The 22,759-nt window shown below is 46.7% G+C and overlaps 11 protein-coding genes across 11 annotated transcripts, besides 2 other annotated features; 8 read left to right on the forward strand and 3 right to left on the reverse strand.

Moving 5' to 3' along the window:
- Positions 1-116: 116 nt before the first annotated feature.
- Positions 117-1,101, forward strand: FPSE_05691 (uncharacterized protein; the record flags this gene model as incomplete). Its single annotated transcript, XM_009258809.1, has 2 exons — positions 117-597; positions 650-1,101. The coding sequence occupies 2 exons, from the start codon at positions 117-119 to the stop codon at positions 1,099-1,101; spliced, it is 933 nt and encodes a 310-aa protein (XP_009257084.1).
- A 779-nt stretch (positions 1,102-1,880) lies between these two features.
- FPSE_05692 (uncharacterized protein) lies at positions 1,881-2,342 on the forward strand (the record flags this gene model as incomplete). The annotated part of the gene is made up of 2 exons (XM_009258810.1): positions 1,881-2,186; positions 2,235-2,342. The coding sequence occupies 2 exons, from the start codon at positions 1,881-1,883 to the stop codon at positions 2,340-2,342; spliced, it is 414 nt and encodes a 137-aa protein (XP_009257085.1).
- A 1,289-nt stretch (positions 2,343-3,631) lies between these two features.
- FPSE_05693 (uncharacterized protein) lies at positions 3,632-4,483 on the reverse strand (the record flags this gene model as incomplete). Its single annotated transcript, XM_009258811.1, has 1 exon — positions 3,632-4,483. The coding sequence occupies one exon, from the start codon at positions 4,481-4,483 to the stop codon at positions 3,632-3,634; it is 852 nt and encodes a 283-aa protein (XP_009257086.1).
- Positions 4,484-6,627: 2,144 nt separating this feature from the next.
- FPSE_05694 (uncharacterized protein) lies at positions 6,628-8,606 on the forward strand (the record flags this gene model as incomplete). The annotated part of the gene is made up of 3 exons (XM_009258812.1): positions 6,628-6,633; positions 6,936-8,427; positions 8,482-8,606. 3 exons carry the CDS (start codon positions 6,628-6,630, stop codon positions 8,604-8,606), a joined length of 1,623 nt encoding a protein of 540 aa, XP_009257087.1.
- A 477-nt stretch (positions 8,607-9,083) lies between these two features.
- Positions 9,084-9,131: a microsatellite.
- Positions 9,132-9,374: 243 nt separating this feature from the next.
- Positions 9,375-10,676, reverse strand: FPSE_05695 (uncharacterized protein; the record flags this gene model as incomplete). Its single annotated transcript, XM_009258813.1, has 4 exons — positions 9,375-9,490; positions 9,553-10,022; positions 10,388-10,554; positions 10,608-10,676. 4 exons carry the CDS (start codon positions 10,674-10,676, stop codon positions 9,375-9,377), a joined length of 822 nt encoding a protein of 273 aa, XP_009257088.1.
- Positions 10,677-11,029: 353 nt separating this feature from the next.
- Positions 11,030-11,054: a repeat region.
- Positions 11,055-11,669: 615 nt separating this feature from the next.
- FPSE_05696 (uncharacterized protein) lies at positions 11,670-13,567 on the forward strand (the record flags this gene model as incomplete). The annotated part of the gene is made up of 3 exons (XM_009258814.1): positions 11,670-12,562; positions 12,620-13,307; positions 13,361-13,567. The coding sequence occupies 3 exons, from the start codon at positions 11,670-11,672 to the stop codon at positions 13,565-13,567; spliced, it is 1,788 nt and encodes a 595-aa protein (XP_009257089.1).
- A 1,027-nt stretch (positions 13,568-14,594) lies between these two features.
- On the forward strand, positions 14,595-15,607 carry FPSE_05697 (uncharacterized protein; the record flags this gene model as incomplete). Its single annotated transcript, XM_009258815.1, has 3 exons — positions 14,595-14,939; positions 14,990-15,169; positions 15,227-15,607. The coding sequence occupies 3 exons, from the start codon at positions 14,595-14,597 to the stop codon at positions 15,605-15,607; spliced, it is 906 nt and encodes a 301-aa protein (XP_009257090.1).
- A 35-nt stretch (positions 15,608-15,642) lies between these two features.
- Positions 15,643-16,791, reverse strand: FPSE_05698 (uncharacterized protein; the record flags this gene model as incomplete). Its single annotated transcript, XM_009258816.1, has 1 exon — positions 15,643-16,791. The coding sequence occupies one exon, from the start codon at positions 16,789-16,791 to the stop codon at positions 15,643-15,645; it is 1,149 nt and encodes a 382-aa protein (XP_009257091.1).
- A 470-nt stretch (positions 16,792-17,261) lies between these two features.
- On the forward strand, positions 17,262-18,122 carry FPSE_05699 (uncharacterized protein; the record flags this gene model as incomplete). The annotated part of the gene is made up of 3 exons (XM_009258817.1): positions 17,262-17,770; positions 17,886-18,045; positions 18,099-18,122. The coding sequence occupies 3 exons, from the start codon at positions 17,262-17,264 to the stop codon at positions 18,120-18,122; spliced, it is 693 nt and encodes a 230-aa protein (XP_009257092.1).
- A 695-nt stretch (positions 18,123-18,817) lies between these two features.
- Positions 18,818-20,367, forward strand: FPSE_05700 (uncharacterized protein; the record flags this gene model as incomplete). The annotated part of the gene is made up of 2 exons (XM_009258818.1): positions 18,818-20,173; positions 20,224-20,367. The coding sequence occupies 2 exons, from the start codon at positions 18,818-18,820 to the stop codon at positions 20,365-20,367; spliced, it is 1,500 nt and encodes a 499-aa protein (XP_009257093.1).
- Positions 20,368-21,223: 856 nt separating this feature from the next.
- Positions 21,224-22,684, forward strand: FPSE_05701 (uncharacterized protein; the record flags this gene model as incomplete). The annotated part of the gene is made up of 1 exon (XM_009258819.1): positions 21,224-22,684. One exon carries the CDS (start codon positions 21,224-21,226, stop codon positions 22,682-22,684), a length of 1,461 nt encoding a protein of 486 aa, XP_009257094.1.
- Positions 22,685-22,759: the final 75 nt, after the last annotated feature.

Genomic DNA, 22,759 nt, shown 5'->3' on the forward strand with positions numbered 1-22,759 from the left:
AATCCTGCAAGTTGATCCCCGCATCTATAAATCTCGTTTATTTTAAACTTGGTTGTTCTGTTACGGACCACCAGATACATTACTGACACTTCAGCTGATGCAATTATCTACTCGTCATGTCGTCCTTTATTTCACCCGACAAGCTGCCCCAGGGCCCATCTGTTACATTCTATAACTCGTCATTTTTCACGCGGGGTTCAGAAACGCCTACCCTCCCAACTCCTTCCGAAGTCTTAGCTAGACCTAATTTTATTCAGCACCCACATGTTGAGAGCATGAAACTGCGCCTGCCAGCCGTGTTTGAGGAACTTGGACTTGTCGTCAAGCATAGCGATAACTCGACCGCCATCATCTCAGAAGGGCAGTGTCTCTGGGCCGTTCGTCGGTTTTTACCTGAAGTTCCTGTTCCAGAAGTTTATGGATGGACACAGGAGAACGGCCTTACATTCCTTTATATGGAGTATATTGAAGGGACCACTTTGAAGGACCGTTGGGACAGTTTGACAGTCTTAGAAAAGGAGGGCGTCTGTGGAGAGCTCAAAACAATGGTCAACCAGATATCTCATCTTCGACAAGCACCTGGCAATGAATTCATCGGTAGGAACCCCCGTTGATACTCGACGATCCTATGAGACTAACCGCCGACTAGGTAGCATTAATCGTGGGCCACTGGAAGATATGATCTTTACTGGTACAAACTTTCCCCCTGTTGGTCCTTTCTCTTCGATCACTGAACTTCACGATTGTATGTCCAACATGTTTAAGTGGCCAGCCAAGGCGAGACAACCAGATATTGATCTTGCCAATGTATTGGATCCATATCGAGATCTGTTACCGGATGATTGCGCTATCCATTTTACCCACGCCGATCTTAACCCTGTCAATATTATGGTTTCTAAAGATTCGCCTTGCCGTGTCATGGCCATTATTGACTGGGAACAGTCCGGTTGGTATCCAGCCTACTGGGAGTTTTTTAAGGTTGAGATGACCACAAAACTCGGTTCAGAATGGCAGACTGAATATTTGCCCAAAGTGTTGGATGAGCCAGATCCGGATTGTTGTGAAGCATTTTGCTCTTATGTTAACTCATACGCACCTTGATGAAATAAATCCAAAGGCTATACTATTGCAATTCACTTCGGTGATAGGTAACCAAGCCTCAGGGTATTAGAAATATTAACCGCTGGAAGCATAAGAGTTAAAATTATTAGTATATCTTATGGCTTAGACTAAACTTCTTAGACTAATGATTTTTATACCCTAAGACTTGAGAGGCTAACGTTTCTGCTACCTACTAGCCAGCTCTTGCACTTTAACCACGAACGATTCCTATACACTACTCGTTTAAACTGAATGCTCTTATTCGTATCCAAAGTGGATCAGTGTGGTACTAGCAGCCATTCATAGGGTCGCTTAGCCGCAATGAACAGCGCTGCAAGGGTTGAGTCGACCAGCAGCTAAGCTCAATAGGGAAATTTAGAAGGTATCACCAACAACATTTGACTGTCACCAACAACCTAGCCCGCCTTGAGGAGTAATATGGGAAAACAAGGATAAGGCTTATTTTAAGAAGCAATAAAGTTCCACGAAGCGCCCAATAGTCTCAACTGTCTGTCGTTCTAACAAAGAAAAGAGTCCTATTGTTAAACGTGCAACTATAAGAATGCTAGCTAAACTACTCTATTCCATCTGACCACTCCATCTCTCAAGCCCATCACATCTTGTTTCTTGGACTTTTTATTCCTTCTTTGAAATCCGACTCGTTCTTTTCTCTTCATGCCGAATTGTCATTGCGACTAGACGTTCTTACAGACCCAGATTGTCTCCGTCTTCAACCCTCTCACATCTCATACAGTTCCTGCCATTTCAAATCCTCCACAATGCTCTTGGACGTTTGCTTAGTGGTGTACAATCAGTCCACCACTAGAAAGCGTGTCCCTGGACACTGGAGCATCTTCATGGGGAGGTCTGACTTGTCGAAAGGAACTGTTTTCCAGGCAGTCGGTTCTGGCTTTCACGGTTACCAACCTGAAATTAAACGCAATTACGATCTAAAAAACACATTCCGGAAATACACAACCTTCAGCTTGGGTCAAATCGATGAATCGCATCTTGATGACCTTGAGCAGGTGACAAGATCTCTACCAGGAGCTGGAACTGCTCCCAATCCTCTTGACCCCTTCTCAGTAAGCAGTGTCTCCAAATGATTCTCTATAATCTAACGCAGATTCAAGGGCGAGAACTGCCAAGATTGGGCAAAGACTTTTATCCAGATCGTTGTTGACCAAGGCCTCCTTCCTTCTGCGGCGGTTGATACTTTAGCTAATGCTCCTATTGAGTAAAATAAACTAAACTTTCCATAAACAATTGGGCAGACTGTGTCAGTGAGATTCAATCGAGTAGATACATTGTAAAAATGTGTCCGCATTATTTTCTGCCTGAACGATGAACCGTCTCCATCAAAAATCACACCTACCACACACTCTCACCAACAAGCGGGAGTCTAGTACTCCGTGACACAGGATCCAACTACCTAATCCAGGTGGCAATGGCCCCAGCTTGGTAAACACGCGTGGACATGCCAGAACTTGACGAGCATGACAATATCGTTTAAGGCAACATCAGTGCATCGGCTTGGGCGAGACGGTTTCCCTGGATCTAGGGTATTACATCGCGCTCAAGAAAATATAGAGTGACGCGTTTCTACGTGTAATCTCCACTAATGGTTGGTTATATGGCACAGACCCTTCCTCTGAAGACCTAATAAGACTGATCCTTTCAGTATTATCTTACCCTATAGTTACAAGGCAGACGAGTTACTAAAAAATAGGGACCTAAAGCATGGCAGACGAAATCATTAGTCCACTCTTAGGCAATACATATACTAAGACTGATCTAATATTTATATCAACCACTAAATCAGTACCGGCTTTTATGCAACCCACCTGAGAAGGTCGACTACCGAGAGGGTCATCTTATTCTACAGATGAACTACGCTTGTTAATACCCAATCGATTGGAACTATTCATGGAACTGTCAAGTGTTTTTATAAGCACGATATACTTGTCTCCTGTCTTTCCAATGAATGAGCTATTTAGAAATGCGTTCAACTTATAACTCCAATCAAATCGAGAGTAAAGAAAAATCCTCAGAAGCACCAAAGACGTAGAAGCTCATGATCTGGATAGACCTGGTTTATGTCAAAAGCTTCATTATTCATCCTGGCCAGTGCCCGTCGCACCGCCAACCAAGAATAGTTGCCAGCATCCATTCCGACCTCCTGTGAATGGCAGATAACTTTGCCAACCCATGACTGACACCACTCTTCTTGTTCTCGTTTCGCTCTATCAACTGCATACTTGTAGTCTGTACTGGATTCTTCTCCCCTGTTTAGAAGGTCATGGATAAAGCGAATGGCGACATCCAACTTCACCCGTACAACAGTCGGCTCCAGTTTGTCCTCGTAGTACGGTGGACCAACGTCAATAGCCAAGCCAGCCTCAAAGAGAGGTAAGAAGCTAATAGGATAGAAAAGATGATAATCGTCGCCTGTTCTAACCAGTAACACGGTACAATGAGACATTACGTGGTTGTGATACTCCTCCTTTTGAGGGCGGTAAGTTACACTCTCCTAATGCCGTGCTGGACGACATAAAGGAGGGATCTCCTCCATAGCCTGATCGTCAATTATCATATATAGCTCACGAAAAAGAGGACGTAACGTGTAACCGTAGTCGTAAAGCGGCTGAATTCGCCTGCTGGGTATAGGCTGGAAATGAGGTGGCGGTATGGTGTCGGATTTCTGATTCTTCAGATAAAAGTCCACAAGGTCATCAAGATGTGGAAGCATCGTATAATAGAGATCGCTGTGGAATTTCGAAAGCTTTTTCAGTGACTTGAAACTCTGATCAAGATTCATGGGCGCGGCGACAAAGCTTTCTCTTTGAAATGTAGGACGTCCTTCATGAAGACGAAGCCATTCGCGAAACATGAATGTGCCAGCAATTTTGTAGCCACCGTACCCAATCTTATCTGCGTCGATATATAACATCACCTCCTTATTTAAAAAGTGTGTGATATTTTCTGGCTTGATATTGACAAGTGGGGGAAGCTTGACAGGCGGCAGGTCTATGTCACAAAAAGATCCCCATACGACATTGTATTCGTACAAGCGTCGCATTTCCGCGGCTGTGTTTTCAAAAAATATCAACAGAAGTTCTTTGCGGATCAAGTGCTGCATTTCGACCGACAACATGTTCCATGGAGGCGAAATTGTCTTGAGATACTTCGAGTCGTATTCGCAGATGTCAGCTTCTTTAGTGTGGTCGGAACCCACTGCAAAATCTGGAACAGTCGGATCATCTGAGTAATCATAACATGTTATGAGATAAGGACAGTAGGCTGAAAATCCGTGATAACCTTGTATAATTTCCCAAAATGTGCGCACACCGTATTCACAGAGTGACGCCTGTGAAGTATCCATGATGTTTTGTGAAATACGAATGTTAGGAGGAGATAATGGAAACCGATGGCTGCAGATGTTTGTAGGTATTTATAGATAATCAAGTGATGGTATGACTCATAAAGTTTAACATACAAGCTTTTTGCATAACTGACATTTTAGATTGAATGGTCTAAAGTATCCTCTAATGTCCAGACTGTGGACTTTATGGTTTTCCTTAAACTCAAATTGTCAACCATGCTTTCTATCACGTGGCTATGAAGTTGAATAGGAGTCCAGTCAGGTATCTTCTCTCGAAGGGTGGTTGGTAGAGTTCAGCAGAGTATCAACTACTTTTCTTCACCAACCCTTCAGTTTCATCAGTACCATGCAACCGGTCCAACCACGGCATCCCCCCAAAATGAACATTGAACCTCTCATGATGTCGATCATGACGATATGCCGCACCCCCGAAGAAATCATAGCCACTATGGACGGTCGCCGTCTCGATGAGCTGCCAGGAAACAAACGCCCACATTGTCAGGATATGAGTCTGCAATAGTACAGGTGGAAGGACAATGGGAATCGTGTTTGCTACAATGTGCTCAATAGGATGAGCATACTGTGATGCGAATGACACGGGCGCGGTGAACTTGTGATGAATCTTGTGGATGCGGCGATATAGATAAGGTAAATGGAGTAATCGATGAGCGTAATAGAATAAAATCTCTCGGGCAATCAGACAGATTGAGAAGTGAAGGATGAAATCCTTTGCAGATGGCAACGATGGGGTGATCTGGAAGGCGGAGGACCTGGTTGAGGTTGAGAGGATAGCCGGAGTGACTTGTAGTCCGGTGATAATAAATTGATTTCTGAGAGAAATAACGACCGCATCAAAGATTTCAGAAGATGCCGGCTGCTTCGGGGCAGGTTGGATCTTGTGTTTTGCAGCAAAAGAAGGCGCCAGTCGATCAAGCAAAACAAAGCCGGCAGAAGGAATCCACCAGAAGAGGACCTGGATAGCAAGAGATCCAATGACTTCAACCCTGAAGGGGTCATATTGAGTTACTGCTTGAGCCCAAAGTCCGGACATTTTGGAGTGGCGATGGTGGTGCGGGAGTGAAGTGGATGGATGTATCACGAGATACCGAGCAGATTTATACGAAGACTGACTGGATCAGTTGGGGGATTTCCATCAGGTCCTCACCCCGCAAACTTGCAGTTCTAAGACTAGTATGAATTCGTTTTAGAAAAGCCTCTTTCCACTTGCCCTTTTGGAGTCTGGGCTAGTGACTAAGGGTTAAGCCTTGCCGAGGTTCGATTGTCATATGCAAGGACTCAAGTTGCAGTCTTGATGCTGGATGAATGTCTGTTCTATCCCATAATGCTAAATCGTCGAGACGAGCTGATGCTTGATGTCTTCGTCGGTAAGTGAACGGTTATGTTTACCAATTGAACGACAGTATTGGAATATTGGACTAAGGAGGCATAAAGACAGTGCATCAGAGGATGTTTCTTAGCTCGTCTAGCGTGAGCAGCGTTCTTCAAGACAACTTAATAAAATACACATTGGTACAGTCGAGTCGTTAGATGAGGTCATGAAGAATGCGAGAGAGCGGGTACAGGGATTTGCTGAGGTGGCTCACGCTAGATTCTGTCCTGTGCCACCATGGAGCCGACACGACTTCAGTTGAAACGTTTCTCCAAGGAACAGTTAGAGAAGAAGATCAATCAGTCATTACGCGAGAATCAGGATGCTATGATGGCGCTTAAATAAGTCAACGACACAGTCAAGGAACGCATCGATCCCCTCGAGGATTTCACAAGACAGCAGATGAGGGACAATACGAAGACGACGGTTCGAGTTAGCGATGTTCAAAAGCCACCAGAAGTACAGAGATATAATTCTGCGTCACGAGCCTTGTCCACGTTAACGTTGTTCACGTATTACTTGGAATAATCCGACGTCTGTGTCATTGCGCCCACTAAGTGGTGTGCATTTTAGCTCTGCAACTAGTTACAGAGCTATTGTTTCAGTTTTGCCTGCTACTGCTCCTAAAATAAACACAAGCATTGAGAAATAAGGTTCATGTATATCTAAAAAGGTGATAATGATACAGCTCAATGCATATTGTAACTTTGATAGAAAAGGTCAGATTGCGGGCGCATAGCTGAGCTACGAGACAATGGCAGTAATATAATAATATTAACCCTACCAATGGATTAGAAATAACACATTAATGCAAGGCCCTTTGGAGCAGATAAAACGTCAGTAAAAGCCATAAAATAAAATGAGTGAATTATCTCATGGCAAGCTGTCCAAATATTGACTCACGAAACAATTGTATGCAATGGTTTCCAAAATACCAATCGTCCTCAATAGAGAGATTACAAAATCCAGGAAGGATACCAATTTGTCGCTTAAGAGTATACTCTTGCTTCTGGCAAGTTACATCTACTGTCTACCATCGTATACTTACTGACATGTTGCCAGTCCATCAATCTAATCTACTTCGCCCAAGTGGCCAACGTCGTTGGCTCAGGAGCTTTGACACGGGACATTGCAGCCACGGTAGGCGACTCCTCCGATTCAGTTTGGTACACGCAGACCCTCGCAATCTTCACAGCCATACTAGGTATCCCCGTCAGCCAAGCCGCCGACCTCTGGGGCCGCAAGATATTTCTCGTCATATTGACCACCTGTGGTTTTATCGGTTCTCTCATTATAGCCCGTGCCAATTCCCCATGTTTGGCTATCACTGGTTTTGCCGTGACAGGTATATCTTACGGTGCTCAGCCTCTGCTCCATGCTATCGTATCGGAGGTCTTTGCGAGAAAATATCGTCCCTGGGCACAGGCTAGCGTAAATGTTGCTGCGTCGTTGGGAGCGATCATGGGATTACTGGTTGGAGGTGCAGTCACAAGAAATGAGAATCATGTTGGGTTTCGCGTGTATTGGTATATAGTAGCTGGCTTGTATGCCCTCGCTACTGTCTCGGTACAACTACTATACTCGCCTCCCCCAAGAGCATTACAGCTTGTGTTTAGCTTCCACGAGAAGTTGCGGCGTTTGGATTGGCTTGGATATGGCTTCTTAACACCTGCCCTTGTCCTCTTTTGCATGTCCCTCACATGGATTCATAATCCGTACTCTTGGACTGATGCACATGTCTCCGTTACTTTTATCATCGGCCTCTGTTTTGCCATTGGATTAGTAGCTTACGAGACGATGGTGAAGAGAGATGGCATGTTTCACCATCGTCTGTTCAAGGACCGAAACTTCCCATTGGCTCTTGGCTGTATCTTCGTCGAAGGGATGGTATTCTTCTGTACCAACGACTACTTCGCGTTTCAAGTCAGTATGTTCTTCTCACAAGACAGCCTGATTACTGGCGCACATTACTCCGTTGCCTTTGCGGCTCTTGGCATATCTGCCATTCTCTCAGGTCTCTGGTGCTCAAAGACAAAAGCTGTGCGTGTACCCACCATCGCCGCCTTTTGTTCTTTTGTGGTCTTCAATATCTTGATGGCAACCATTTCTAAAGAAACAACCACAAGTCAGATATGGGCGTTTCCCATTTTTTTAGGGCTTGGATTAGGTATCTGTCTACCATCGCTCGTCACAGCAGCCCATTTCGCAACCCCCCAAGAATTGGTCGCAATCGCTTCGGGTCTCATGATCTCTTTGAGGAGCTTGGGGGGGTCCGTTGGGCTAGCCGTTTACAGTGCCGTCTTCCATCACGGGTTCTCATCTAGCCTGGGTCCTGAAATTGCTGACGCGGTTTTGCCACTCGGATTCCCAAACAAAGAACTGCCTCAACTTATCTCTGCATTCGTCAGTAACAACGAAACGGCGATAAAACTAATCGATGGAATCTCACCGGAAATTATAGAAGCTGGCCATGAAGGTCTTCTCGAAGCGTACAGGGTTGGCTTTCGAGGTGTCTGGGTAACCACAGCCTCTATATCATTTGTTGCAGTCATTGGTAAGTGGAACACAGTCCAGAATATCGTTGGGTTGGTAACTGATGTATCAACAGCCGCATCGTTTCTCCGCAATCCAACAGATAACTTTACTGCGGAAGTCGACGCACCGATTGTTATAGTTACCGAGGGTGAGGAAGAGACGCAAGGGTCAACTGTCACTCTGGCCAGAATGTCATGAGTAATGCACACTGCTATCTACATTATTGTAAGAACGATATCATGTAATACCGATATGCTCTGAGTACAAACCAATTGAAATCTACAGTCGCGGCAGTGTAGGGTCCAAGCGAGAAGGCGACCGAAACTCAGAGCAAACAACAGCAGTACTTAGTGTCACAGTCAAGCCAAATGACCAATTAACAACCCACTTGTCTCTCCATTCCCACCTGAAGTCTCTAAAAACTAGTCTAGATAGTAACGAGAGGGTTCGTGAGTAATGAAAATCCAGAAGTGCCACACCCTTGCAGCTATTCAAACTTGTTAACAGGTAGCCTATTGAAAGCGGTGCGTAGATTGACAAGTCTGAGGAAGACTATAGAGATTTGCCTGGGCTAGTAGAGTAGACGTGCCACCCCTGATGCTATTACAAGATACTTGACCTTAGATGAGCAAAGTTCTAGTTACGGGAACAAAACAACTAACAACTTGCTATTCTCCTCCTCCACCACCGCCATCACCACCACAACCTCCATCTCCTCCACTAAATCCAGCTCCTCCGCCTCCGCTTATGTCATCATTTCTTCCTGTCCTCCGTATGACTCTCCGTTGCCTCACTGCATCTACCCCATTGACTATATTCGACAAGTTAGTCCGCCCGATGTCTGGAGGAGCAAGCCTGGCCGCGTATGGAACGTATTCTGTAAACCATTGACCAACTGACGTTCCTCTTTCGGTGTCGTCCGAATATCTATGTTTCCACTCCTCCTTTGTATGTTTCAGCAACACATCACCCGCTCCTGCGCCAGACGTAGGCTCTGGTTCCACTATCCAATTCGCTTGCTCGCAACAGAACAGCCAGTAATGTGCCGGGTAGAGTCGGTGGGTGTGCCAAAGAAGATCTATCTGTAAAGTCGGAGGGAGCAATCGAGTTAATTGCGGTCCAACACGTTTTGTTGTTGACTGACAGTCTGACCTAGACACTGGTTGATTATTTGGGTCATGTTTCGACTCGTAACGGCCATATCTGCCTTTCCTCCACAAAACGTGACCAACTAGACCCATATAGTTCTTATAGTCTTTCATGTGTTCGTTCAAAGTATCAGCAAACCCTGACAACGTGTTCTTCGCATGTACCATAACCTTCCAGAATGATATCTGCTGTTCTAGTTCGGTTCGTAAATCTTGGAGTGCCGGCCATGGTCGAAGTCCGCAAGTTGCGTTGAACTGTTCATGCTGACTCTGATTCCGACATCTTTCTTCAACGCGCTGAGTTCTTATTGCTGTGTATTCCTCGATGCCCCAGACTTTGAAGCCTTGCTCCGGAACAGCTGTTCGACAACGAAGCCAATCATGCATAATCACGACACGAGACTCCTGGTTCTTTGATTTACCCGGAGCTTTCTTATCGGTTGGTGTAGTCCATCGTGATTTTGAACTGGGAGATTGAGATGCATCTCTACCGAGTACCGAGGAAACAACCTTGGAAGCTCGCTTTGGTTCCCAAGGAGGAGAAGACCAGAGTTGGTATGGAAGGTTTGGACCTGGACAACCGGCACGGTCAGGTGAATTAGATTCTAACCAATGTTTCCTGCTTTTCCTTGGATACCACTCTCCTGAAAGTAACTTTGTCATTGGGAAGTGACGATGACGAAGGCCAAATATACCATCGAATACTGTAGAGCGATTGTCATATATGTAGTGGTGAAAACGCGGCGGCGAAAGCATATGCAGGTACATGATAAGTGCAACGTCCCTACCAGCGTTGGTTATCGGCTTCCATGTTAGACGACGCATACATACCATGGTGGTAGAATGTCACTCGGAGAATGCCCTCGTAGATCGATCATTTGGACGTAGACAATATATCTCCATTCTGAGTATGCCAATGTCTCATCGCTGATGTAGCCATTGTCGTCACCCAAATGTGTGATGACTTTCAGGAATATCTCAATAAGTTCGAGATGTTGCTAGTGTCGATATCAGCCGGGAGAGGCTCTGGAACAATGGGTACTCAACTTACTATTGCAGCATCTCCCAAAGGAATAGGTTTTTTAGACCACGGGTCATCGAAGACGGTTGCAAACTCCATTCTCTACTAACACAGTTGTAAATACTAGTCGGAAATCGAAACATTACTTTCAATGAGAGATGGAGCGTACACTCTGTTATATGGTACTCAATGAGGCTGTGCAATCATTGTTGTTACTTGGCAGATGGTTACAGCTAGCCAAGGCATTTTTGGCCAGTGAGTGTATGAGATTGACGAGGGCGGAATTGTTCCGAATAGCACATGACTGGATGCAGATAATTCTTGGCATTTCTGGTCATCTGCCCATTTGGATTAAGCCTCGCGGCATACGCTTTGGTGTTTCCACCTGCCATGATGCGGTGTCTCACAGTTCAGACTTCAGACTGTTATAGATTGCTGCAGTTGACTAGTTCATTAATTTAAAAAATTAAATATATTCTCCAGTAAATTGCTCATCGGCAGAATTACAATTACCGCGTTGCTTTTTATTAACGAATGTCGATTATGGGCGCTCTCTCCTGCTCAAAGTTGGCCCTAAGTGTGGGACAATTGTAGATGACCTCCTATACCTCCCCGATGCTCTCTGTATCATGCCTGATCTCTGTTGTAATGAAATCAATCGATCCATCAATGAATTGATGAAAGACCTTGAAATTGCAAAATTTGATAAAAGGTGTCTCGAACGGGGATTGAACCATCTCAGTTGAGTGAAGCGGGGCAGAACGATATCGGAGCTTGACCATGTCTGATAGGAGCTGACTCTCGTTCCCAACGACAGTATCCAAAACCATCATTATTGAAATTTAAATAAATTTTACATCAATTGGTACTTCTGAAACACTGCTCTGTAAGAACTCGACCTTCCATCTTATGCTATCGCGCCTTTTGCTGCTATCATCATGTGTGTCCGAAAACAGAGTTGTGCTTAGTCATCCCCTTTTCACCCCGCGCCCCACATTCATGCTCCGATCCAGAAAATTTCCCTACCTCTGACCTCATCGCACAAATCCAGCAACAACTCCACGATACCTCAATACATCCCAGCCAAAAGAAATGAGTGGAAAGCCAGAGCTCGGACTTCTCGGCGGTGGCCAACTCGGCCGAATGCTATGCGAGGCCGCATCACCCCTCGAAGTTGAAATCGCCATCCTCGACGCTCAAGACGCCCCAGCCAAACAAGTCTCCCGCAGCAAGTACCACGTCGACGGATCTTTCAAGGACTCCGCCAAGATCAGGGAACTTGCCTCGCACTGCAAGGTCCTCAGTGTCGAGACGGAACACATCGAGACTGCTGTTCTCGAGGAGCTGAGCAAGGAGGGCAAGGTTGTTGTCTACCCTTCATGGAAGACCTTGCGTCTTATCCAGGACAAGTATGAGCAGAAGGATTATCTTGGCAAGCAGGGCATTCCTATTGCTGAGCAGGTCGCTGTTCAAGCGTCGGGTAGTGATGACATGCGTGCTGCTCTCAAGGATATTTCCAACAAGTACGGCCTGCCTTTCATGCTCAAATCGCGAAAGGATTCTTACGATGGACGTGGAAATATCAAGATCGCCAACGATCACGACATCGAGACAGCCGTGACCGAGTTTGGAAACCTACAATGCTATGCTGAAAAGTACGTCCCCTTCCAACGTGAGCTCTCCGTCATCGTCATCCGCACAGAGGACGCCGATGGTAAGACAAAGCGTCTGGTGCCGTACCCGGCCGTGGAGACTGTCCATGAGGACAACGTCTGTTCGCGCGTTTACATGCCTCCACGCGACACCCCCGATGCTGTATCCAAGCGTGCCCAGGAGGTTGCTGTCAGTGTGGTTGAGAAGCTCTGGGGACGAGGCGTTTTTGCTGTTGAGATGTTTGTCACTGAGAACAATGACATCCTCGTCAATGAGATTGCTCCCCGACCTCACAATTCCGGACATCTCACAATCGAAGCAGTGCCCTACATGTGAGTTTCCCCAGTCCAATCCATATTATTTTCTGTGGTACGAGCTAAATATCCCAGGTCTCAGTACAAGGCCCAACTTACATCCATCCTCGACGAACCCCTCCCCGAAACGCTCGAGCCCCACGTCTCGTCCAGCATCATGATCAACATCCTCGGCGGCGCTTCACCAGAATCTCATATCCCTCTGGTCAACAAGGCCAAGTCCATGTTTGCTCCTAAGATTGGCGTCTATCCCCACCTCTACGGCAAGCAATCCAAGCCCGGGCGCAAGATTGGCCACATCACTCTCACTGGTCTGGAGGGGAGCATCAAGGATCTCGAAGAGTTTGCGAAGCCTCTTGTCCAATTGGCGGCTGATATGCGCCAGGAGAGAATTGAGGCCAAGAGCAAGGCTATGAGACCTGAGCAAGCTGTTGTCAAGACTGCAAAGGACCCATTGGTTCTTGTTACCATGGGTTCTGACTCGGATCTCCCTGTTCTCAAGGCTGGTCTTGATATTCTCACACAATTTGGTGTCCCATGGGAGGTTGATATTACTTCTGCACACCGAACGCCCGTCAAGATGGGGGATGTCGCTGTTGCTGCTGCTGATCGTGGCATCAAAGTTATTATCGCTGCTGCTGGAGGAGCTGCTCACTTGCCAGGCATGATCTCGGCTTACACGCCTCTCCCCGTCATTGGAGTTCCCGTCAAGGCTACTCATCTCGACGGAATGGATTCACTTCTCAGCATCGTCCAAATGCCTGTAAGTTTCAATGCCTTTTTCTTTTTGACTCTGCACAAACTGACACGTATTAGCGAGGTGTTCCAACTGCCACGGTGGGTATCAACAACTCCACCAACGCTGCCCTTCTTGCCATCCGCATCCTCGGTGCTTTCATCCCTGAATACCTGGAGAAGATGAAGGGATATCAAACAGACATTGGAGAGCAGGTCAACGGTAAGGCCACCCGTCTGAGGGAGTCAGATGTGGAATCCTATCTCGCCCAAATGAAGAAGGGTTAGAGGTACGAGACCAACACTCTCCCGTGACGTATATTGAGACGAAAATAGTAAAACAATTAGACTCGAAGTTATGATTGGAGTTTTGATGATTATTGTCTCTGTAGAAAAGGTGTTTTAGACTTGTATAGACTTTGGCTTTTGAAAACGCTCGGTGATGGGTTATGATGATCTATGTGCTTATTGAGCAATTATATGTGTGCTGGCGAGTAATCCTTATAGGTGAAAAAAATGATGCAATTATAAATCGCCTTCTTCTTCAAGACAATATGATCGCAATGCTTACAGGGGTTATCTGTATAGAAACATCCAACGTGACGGTGCTTGACAAATTCCATTATCATTCTGGGGTCTCCTGCCAGAGCACATTCATTCTTATGATACCAGGATCGTTGGCTGTAAGAAGTATAAGATCAGTCAGTCATTTATATCATTGGAACTATACTTCCAAGACTACGTAGTACTTGGTTTTATACGGATATCCCGGCACTTAGTGACTCGGTAATTGAACTTTTCTTATCTACCAGACTACGGATAGTCATGCCGGAATCTAACCAGAATAACTCGCGTGATGGATTAATTCATCTCGTCTTGGTCAATGTAGCGTTCGCGTGACAGTGGAGACTGTCTTGACCCAAAAGTTCCAACATATCATTTAAGTAAATTTATCTGGAACAACGGAACATGTCATCTTCGGGCCGTCGGCAACGGATACCACCATCCGTCATCACCATAAATGGCATCAGATCAGATGGCTGTCGAATCGCATTATGATGGCCGATCGTAAAACGCAACTTGTTTCAAAGGAAACCGATATTGGATTATCCACCAATCCACTATCCTTGTCGAAAAATATATCCGAGCAGCAGGTCCCCTGAAACAACCAAGGACAGGTTATTATGAGGCGACGCAAGGTGGATAATCCATGCACTGGCTGTACAGTCTAACAGTCTACTTCGATAGTTAGATAAATACTCAACAAGGTGCTGTTCACCAGATCACTCAAATCCAGTTCATCGACAAAGACAAAATGCGTGCCTCTCTCGATTCAAGCCTTCTTCTCATCCTCGCCAATGCTCTGACAGCAAAGGCACAGGCCCAGTCATGCCCCGATATTCACATCTTTGGCGCCCGTGAGACATCCGTGGCACCTGGTTTTGGCTCAGCTGGCGCACTGGTCGACATGATCAAGGCTGATCACTCGGGGGCTACTTCCGAGGCCATTGACTACCCTGCTTGCGGTGGCCAGGCGTCTTGTGGCGGCGTTGAGTATGGTGCTTCGGCCAAGCAAGGTACTGAGGCTGTTACCACTGCTGTCAATGGGCTCAATAAGAGGTGTCCCAATACCAAGATTGTCATGATTGGGTACTCTCAAGTATGATAAAGACTCTTCGATCCCAGTCATGATGCTAATTTATGTAACAGGGTGGCCAGATCATGGACAATAACATCTGTGGAGGACCAGACAACGGGGCTTCAATCTCTGATTCTAATGTTCCTCTCTCAGCAAGTGCAGTTGAACAAGTCAAGGCCGTCATCATGATGGGCGATCCCCGGTTTATCCACGGTCTGGCTTACGGAGTCGGGACCTGCGACGCTGGCGGCGTAAGTCATACAAAGACAAATACTCATTACAAAGAGGAAGAAGCTAATTGTCGACAGTTTGATGCTCGACCCGAAGGTTTCGTCTGCCCCAACGCGGACAAAGTTCAGATCTACTGCGACGCTCAAGATCCCTTCTGCTGCAATGGTAACGATGCTGCTCATCACCAGCAATACGTAAGTATCTACGGAAAGGAGGCCCTGAAGTTTGTCAACTCTAAGCTCTCGGGTGCTGCAGCTGGTGGAAACACTGGCAGTGCCACTGATGGGGGTGCTGGAAGTAGTGGAGATGCTAATGGAGACGCTGGCAACAACGGTGGGAACGCCGGCAATGCTGGAGGAAATACCGGAAATGCTGGTAATAACGGAAACGCGGGTGGAAACTTTGGGGGTAACTTTGCGAATGCTGGCAACGCGCAATCAAATGGCAACAAGTGCTAAGAATAGACAATAAAACCCACATATTCATTCTACATTCAAGTTTCCAAGATCTCACCAAGAACCTTACAAACCGCATCCCCAACTTCACTGCACATCGCACTTCCTCCAAGGTCTTTTGTCCTGATCTCCAAGCCACCACCATCCTTGGTATCGAGAACCTTTGCAACAGCCTGTTCAATGGCATCCGCTTCTTTCTCCAACAGAAATGAATAGCGAAGCATCATAGCCAGACTCAAGATCTGCGCCACAGGGTTTGCAAGGTTCTTGCCTGATATGTCTGGGGCACTCCCATGGACGGGCTCATATATCCCTTTGCAAGATCCTTCTCCAGGGACGCCAGCAAGGCTTGCGCTGGGGAGAACGCCGAGTGTACCTGTTATACCGCCGGAAATATCAGAAAGGACATCTCCAAAGGTATTATCGGTGTGGATGACACTGTTGTTAAACCGTTTAGGGTCAAGCACCATCAGCATCGCCAGACTGTCGGCGAGTTGGTGTTTCAAGTCAATGTCTGTGAGCTCTCGATTGAAGATGTCGGTTGTTGCGCGTCTCCAAAGTCTCCCACTCGCAAGGACATTTGCTTTATCGGCGCTCCAAACAACCGGTTTGCTTCCGTCGTTCGCCTTTTCGCTGCCCGCATGCAAGATCCTCGCAACGGCAGCACTCACACGGGCCAACCTCTCAACCTCCGATCTCGAATAAATCCAAAGATCGGAAGCTTCATCCTCACTCTCTTCTTTCTTTCCAAAATACGCACCGCCGCAATTTTCCCTTACAACGATGAACTTGGTCCCTGCCACAAGCTCAGGCTTTATTGGTGATGCACTGACAAGAGATGGTACTAGAATCTCGCATGGACGCAGGTTGGCAAAAGCATCGAGGCGCTGACGGAGCCGCAACAGGCCAGACTCTGGTGTTGGCTCGACTCCTGCCCACTCCGGACCACCGATGCTGCCAAAGAGTACGGCGTCGCTAACCACAGCTTTTTCAAGAACAGATTCTGTGATTGGGGTTCCGTACTTGTCGATACTGCAGCCGCCGCAGATGTCCATATCTTTTTCGAAGTGGATGTCAGGTCGACTCGCTTCTATGACATCGAGGACTTTCAGAGCTTCGGTCATGATTTCTGGGCCGACATGGTCTCCTGGTAGGACAAGGATTCGGAATGTCTTGATTTGGGACATGGTCAATACGATCAAGTATCAGTTGTGTGATTGAGGATTGATGAGGGGAATTGGTGAAACGAGGTCTAATGTCTTGGTAGTCAAGAAGGTTTGACAAAGCAGTTGATGATGGATGCCGGGTTCCCCCATCATGCGATATCTCGAAGCAACATCAGTCTACCGACTTCGGAGTTCAGAATATCTCCGGTTATCGCCAATAATGTTCCTGTGATGGAGTAAAATGCAGCCAAGAGAAATTGTTATTCCTGTGACTGATTGTTTTACCCCGCTCCGGATGTTAACTTGGACATTCGCTTCCGTAATGGATGGATAGGGGTGCAATTAACAAAATGCGGGGGACACCAGTCTGGCAACGTGAGCAAAGACGACAGAAGAAAGAACAAAACTGACAGAGGCCATGCATAAAATCTCTCTTTCCTGGAAAATCCCACACATTTCATTCCCCCAATCTCTTCATACACAATAACAACATGACAGGACGACTCCAAGGGAAGACAGCAATCGTGACTGGCGGTGCATCAGGCTTTGGTAAAGGCATCGCTACCAAGTTTATCGCTGAAGGCGCCAACGTCGTCATCACTGATCTCAATGAGCAACACGGCCAGGCTGTCGCTCAAGAACTCAACTGTGTTTTTTCACGTGCTGATGCGACGAGTCCAGATGATTGGCGTCACGTTCTTGAATTTACTCTGGAAAAGTTCAACCAGCTCGACATTGTGGTCAACAATGCCGGCGCTGCATATCCAAAGAAGCCCACTGAGCAGGTTACTGACAAAGACTTTGATCTCGTCATGAACGTCAACGTCAAGAGTGTTTATCACTCAACCAATGTCCTTCTCCCTTATTTTCTTGGTGGTGGCCGACCTGGATGTTTTATCCAGGTTGCTTCGACGGCTGGTATCAGACCGAGGCCAGAGTTGACATGGTACAATGCGTCCAAGGCGGCTGTCATCAATGCTACCAAGACGATGGCTGTTGAGTATGGACCCAAAAAGATTCGGTTCAATTCTGTCTCTCCCGTTGTTGGAAGCACTGGCATGCAAGTACTCTGTCTCGGCTTTGTTGAGAATCTGCTTGCTAACTGGTATGCGTAGGACACATCTTTTTATCGGAAAGCCAGATACCGAAGAGAACAGGGCGGGTTTTGTTTCCACTATTCCCATCGGCAGACCATCCACGCCAAGCGACGTCGCCAATGCTTGCTGTTATCTAGCTAGTGATGAGGCTGCATTTATAACTGGTGTTGACTTGGAGGTGAGAGTTTTGTGTGATACCTAATTGACTCTGAAGCTAATTTTGCTATCTAGGTTGATGGAGGCCGATGCGTGTAGACAAGCGATCCTCGACATGGATTTGAAGGGGTTAACTAAAGGAATTGACGCTTTGTTATTTCGTAGATGATCTGCAATTAAATGTCTTGTATGAATTATAACATCCTTTCCTAATCTACTTGGAACAATTAAAATGTATCGATTTTCAGCCGTCTAGTGGGTAGCAGAAAAGTTGGCCTCCTAAGTCTTAGGGTATAAAAATAAGTAGTCTAAGTGCCATAAGATGTCCTAATAGTTTTATCTCTTATGCTCCCAGCGGTCAATTTTTCTGATACCCTGAGGCCCGTCTTCAAAAGAACCCTGTCTCTGGAGTTTGTTTTCCTCCCAAGTTCTACAGTCACGCCAGTGCGATTGTAGTACAGGACTGCCTACCATTCGCCCTCTCCATTATCAGAATCCGTTTCCCATTTGGCTGAATGGATCCATCTAGCTAGATCCTTTTAGGAAAGGAATCTAAAGTCGTTATGGGACGCGTTCCAGTCGCATTGCACTGGTGCGGGGGAAATGATTCCTGTGACAGTTTATCAATGTCTGTGATTGGTCGGCATGCACCTTGGAAAGAGGCACAACCTGATGGACAATAGCGGCAGACAAGCGTCTTGATCACATCAGCACAGATTAAATATTTGGACATCAACTTGTAAAGTTTCATTATCAGTCAAATCAAGTCGAGCAATATATCACCCAACAACATAATGGCCAATCCTTTTCAACGCCCATTCCAACTCGAGAACGAGTCCCTCTTCCATTGCAAGTCTTTGATCAATGGAGACTTTGTATCCGCCAAGGAGGGTAAAACCTTCAACGTTGTTGATCCGGGATCCGGAAAGACGTGGGCATCTTGTCCAGATTGCACGACGTCAGATGTCGATTCCGCTGTTGCATCCTCATATGAAACATTCAAGACTTACTCAAAGACGACACCACGGTTCAGAGCACAGACTCTGATGAAATGGCACAACCTGATCCTTGCCGCTCGTGAAGATCTAGCACGCATTCTTGTCCACGAGACAGGAAAGACACTCGTGGAAGCGCGAGGCGAAATCGACTATGCCCTTACCTTTGTTTGGTGGTTCTCTGGGGAGGCTGATCGGGCGCATGGTACTTCAATGAGCTGTGCTATCCCTGGTCGGCGCGCAGTGACCATTAAGCAACCTATTGGTGTTGCCGCCGCCCTTGTCCCATGGAATTTCCCAATCGCCCTTGCACTACGTAAGGCTGCTGCTGCTTTGGCTGCAGGATGTACCATGGTAGTCAAGCCTTCTCCAGAGACACCTTTGACATGTGTTTCAGTCGCACACCTCGCTTTGGAAGCCGGGTTTCCTCCTGGAGCACTGAACGTGGTGACGACATCACTGGAGAACACACCAAGTGTGGCCGAGGCTCTGTGTTTGGATGCGCGGGTCAAGAAAGTGAGCTTCACGGGCAGCACGAGGGTTGGAAAGATCATCGCCAGCTTGTGTGCGCCGAATCTAAAGAAGACAACCTTTGAACTAGGGGGTAACTGCCCATTCATCGTGTTTGATGATGCAGATGTCGACCAAGCTGTATCTCAACTCATGCCTCTGAAATGGCGACACGCTGGACAGGCGTGCATCACCTCCAATAGAGTTTTTTTGCATAGCAGCATCTACGACACGTTTGTCGAAAAGGTCGTGCAAGAAACTCGTGGATTGAAATTAGGACACGGTATGGAAGAAAGCAGCACTATGGGCGCGTTGACAACTCCACGGGGGCTCGACAAGGCAGAAGAATTGTACCAAGACGCCATCAGCAAGGGCGCAAAGACTGTCCTCGGTACTGGAAAACGTGAAGAAGGACAAGGTTACTTCATAGCGCCTACGATATTGACTGAGATGGAAGACGACATGCTCATGACGCACGAAGAAATATTCGCGCCTGTTCTCGGATTCTACCGCTTCGAGAATGAGGACGAGGTCGTGCAGAGAGCGAATGACACGCCTCTGGGATTAGCAAGTTACGTCTTCACGAAGAATGTCGATAGACTATGGCGATTGTTCGAAAATCTAGATGCGGGCATGATTGGCCTGGTAAGTCTACTTTAAAATTACGCGTTGAATTTGAAGCTGACTTGGTACAGAACGCGGGCAACAGCTCGTCTGCCGAAGCTCCATTTGGTGGCATCAAAGACAGTGGGCATGGCAAGGAAAGTGGAAAGGATGTCGCGATCGATGAATTCTTGATCACAAAGACTGCGACGTTGACGATTGATGGACATTATTGACGCGTTCTGAGCTCTCAACAACATGATGGACGAAAAGCGCGACGAGGAGTGATGAGTCAGTGAAAAGGGTACATGTCACCAGGGGTTGAAACAGTGTGATCAGAAGTATACAATGGTAGACGAGATTAAATGACGTCAAGTGTCTTTGTACAGCCAACCTTTCTGTCGTCGATTTCAGAGATAATCTAGATATTGTGCACGTGCGAGTAGAGTAATATATGTATTGAATTGACTTTTGTAGATTTCTATCACTATCGTAAATTTAACCAATATGGATAACAACCTAGAGTGAGTGCAGTTTTCCTCCAACGGGCAATGTCGCATGTCGTTGGCAATCTCTTGTTCTTCCGTAAAGTGAAGTTCATGTCATTCACGAGATCAATATTCACTGTGAGCGTTAGGATAATTACTACAAACCAGTTTCATTTTCCAACTAGACATAAAATAATAGTTAACAAATCTAGAGTAATACAGACTTCACTTTTAACTGATGTCGTTTATGAATCTTGGTATTCCCTCTGTAAGTTTGCTCTGGAATCTTGGTCTAGGGTGGTGACCCGTGTTCATCATCCGTATAGATAAGATAGCGTTATCCTTATCAGCTCTTATCTTCAATGACAAGGTTCTCGCTGATAGAGAATGCGGGGAGAGACTCGAGAGTTGCCCGATCTGGACTATTCCCAACGGGGAAGGGAATCAAATCTTCCTTGACGTTACCACGATAGCCGTTTATCACTACGATAAGCAGCATGTCGCTCATGTCGCGTCTTGTCTTTTCCTTGCTCCATAACCGCGCAAAAGAGGAAGGGGATCTAATAGTCCCAAGTCACAATATTAATCTCAAAATCTCTCAGTAATGCCGAGGTCAAAACTCAATCTTCCACGGGGCAAGCCGCGAGGCTTACGCCGAGATCGGGACTGTCGGACCTGCAAGGTTCGAGGAGTCAAGTGTGATCTGAACAGACCTCAATGTCTCCCTTGCGTCGAATCTGGTCTGGCTTGTGGGGGCTATCCTCAGAGAGTCGTTTGGGCGGCGAGTCCTGTTGTGACACCAGTCTCCAGACTTTCTTTGCCATCTCCTGCCGAGCAACCGACTGAGCCAAGGCGCGGTTTATCTGACGAAGCAAACATATCATCATCAGCCGAGTTAAGAAACCCAAGTTCTATATCTGCGAATGATGGCAATGACTTCACCCAGAATTCATTGGCTGCAGATCAGCCTCATATTGTGGAACATCTTCTCGCCTTTGGTCACAGCTTGAAAGTGGCAAGTTTGGCATCTGGTGATAACACAAACAATTTTCAAACATCATCATCAGACCAGGGATTAAGGCTCATTGCTCAAGTCGACAACTTTCTACAAGCAAGGATCAGGAGACGCAGAAGATCAGATTCTAGTACAACCTCGCATCCCTCAACCTTAGCCTTCTCCGCTGCGGAATCCCTCCCTCCTCAAGATGTGGAAAACGAGGACATATTGGTCTATCACCGCCTCGAAGCACTCAAAAGCCTTAGTCAAGCACTCAATACTGCGGATCCGGCTGCTTTTCTGGGCATCGCCGTCTTTGCCTTTTTCGAGGTTGTGATGGATGGTGTCTTTGGTGAATGGGACTGCCACCTGCGTGGTGCGCGGTCTCTTCTCGATTATCACTGCCAGAACAGTGACGAGTTCCAGCAACTATCCAACAATTTCATCGGATTTGAACAAATCGTTGCATATTTCGGCTGGTGGGACACAATTGGTGCCGTTGTCAGGCAATCGACCAACAGGGCTGTTGGAGACCAGCAAGGTCTCATCTTCGACGATTGGCATCGCAATACTCTCACGAAAGATTTTCTTGACATGGTTGGGTGCCCGGCTGAAACATTCTGGCTATTTGTATCGCTTGCAAAAGGAAACAAGACGGACAATCTCAGCGAGATGCTCACTCAAGCCATGGCCCAGCTTCTCAAATTGGGCATGGACACGAGTGAGCGCGGAAAGTGCATGGATACATACAGATGCGCGGCAGTGATTGCTCTCCTCTCATGGAGAATTCCAGCAACCGAAGAAACGCTGCCTTCTGAACCTTCTGGGACAACATTAACATTCGCCGTTGATAGAATTTGTCAAATCATTGACTCTGGCCGGCCAAAATCTACACTCTATGTCCACATGGCTACACCTGCTTACTTGGCTGGCATGTGGGCCAGTTCGCCAAATCATTGCAAGACGTTGCGGAACTACTGGAAGAATTGCCAAATGGGAGACATTCCCCGTTACTTGGGTGCACAGTTGAGATGCGAGGAGGCTTGGCGAGACATGGGTCTAGTCTAGAACCAATAGCAAGCTTCGCCACTAGTCTGGTAATGGACGAAAGCGACTGCGAGATTATAGAGACTTCAAAGAATG

Source organism: Fusarium pseudograminearum, chromosome 1 (assembly GCF_000303195.2).
Source record: "Fusarium pseudograminearum CS3096 chromosome 1, whole genome shotgun sequence".
NCBI lineage: Eukaryota > Fungi > Ascomycota > Sordariomycetes > Hypocreales > Nectriaceae > Fusarium > Fusarium pseudograminearum.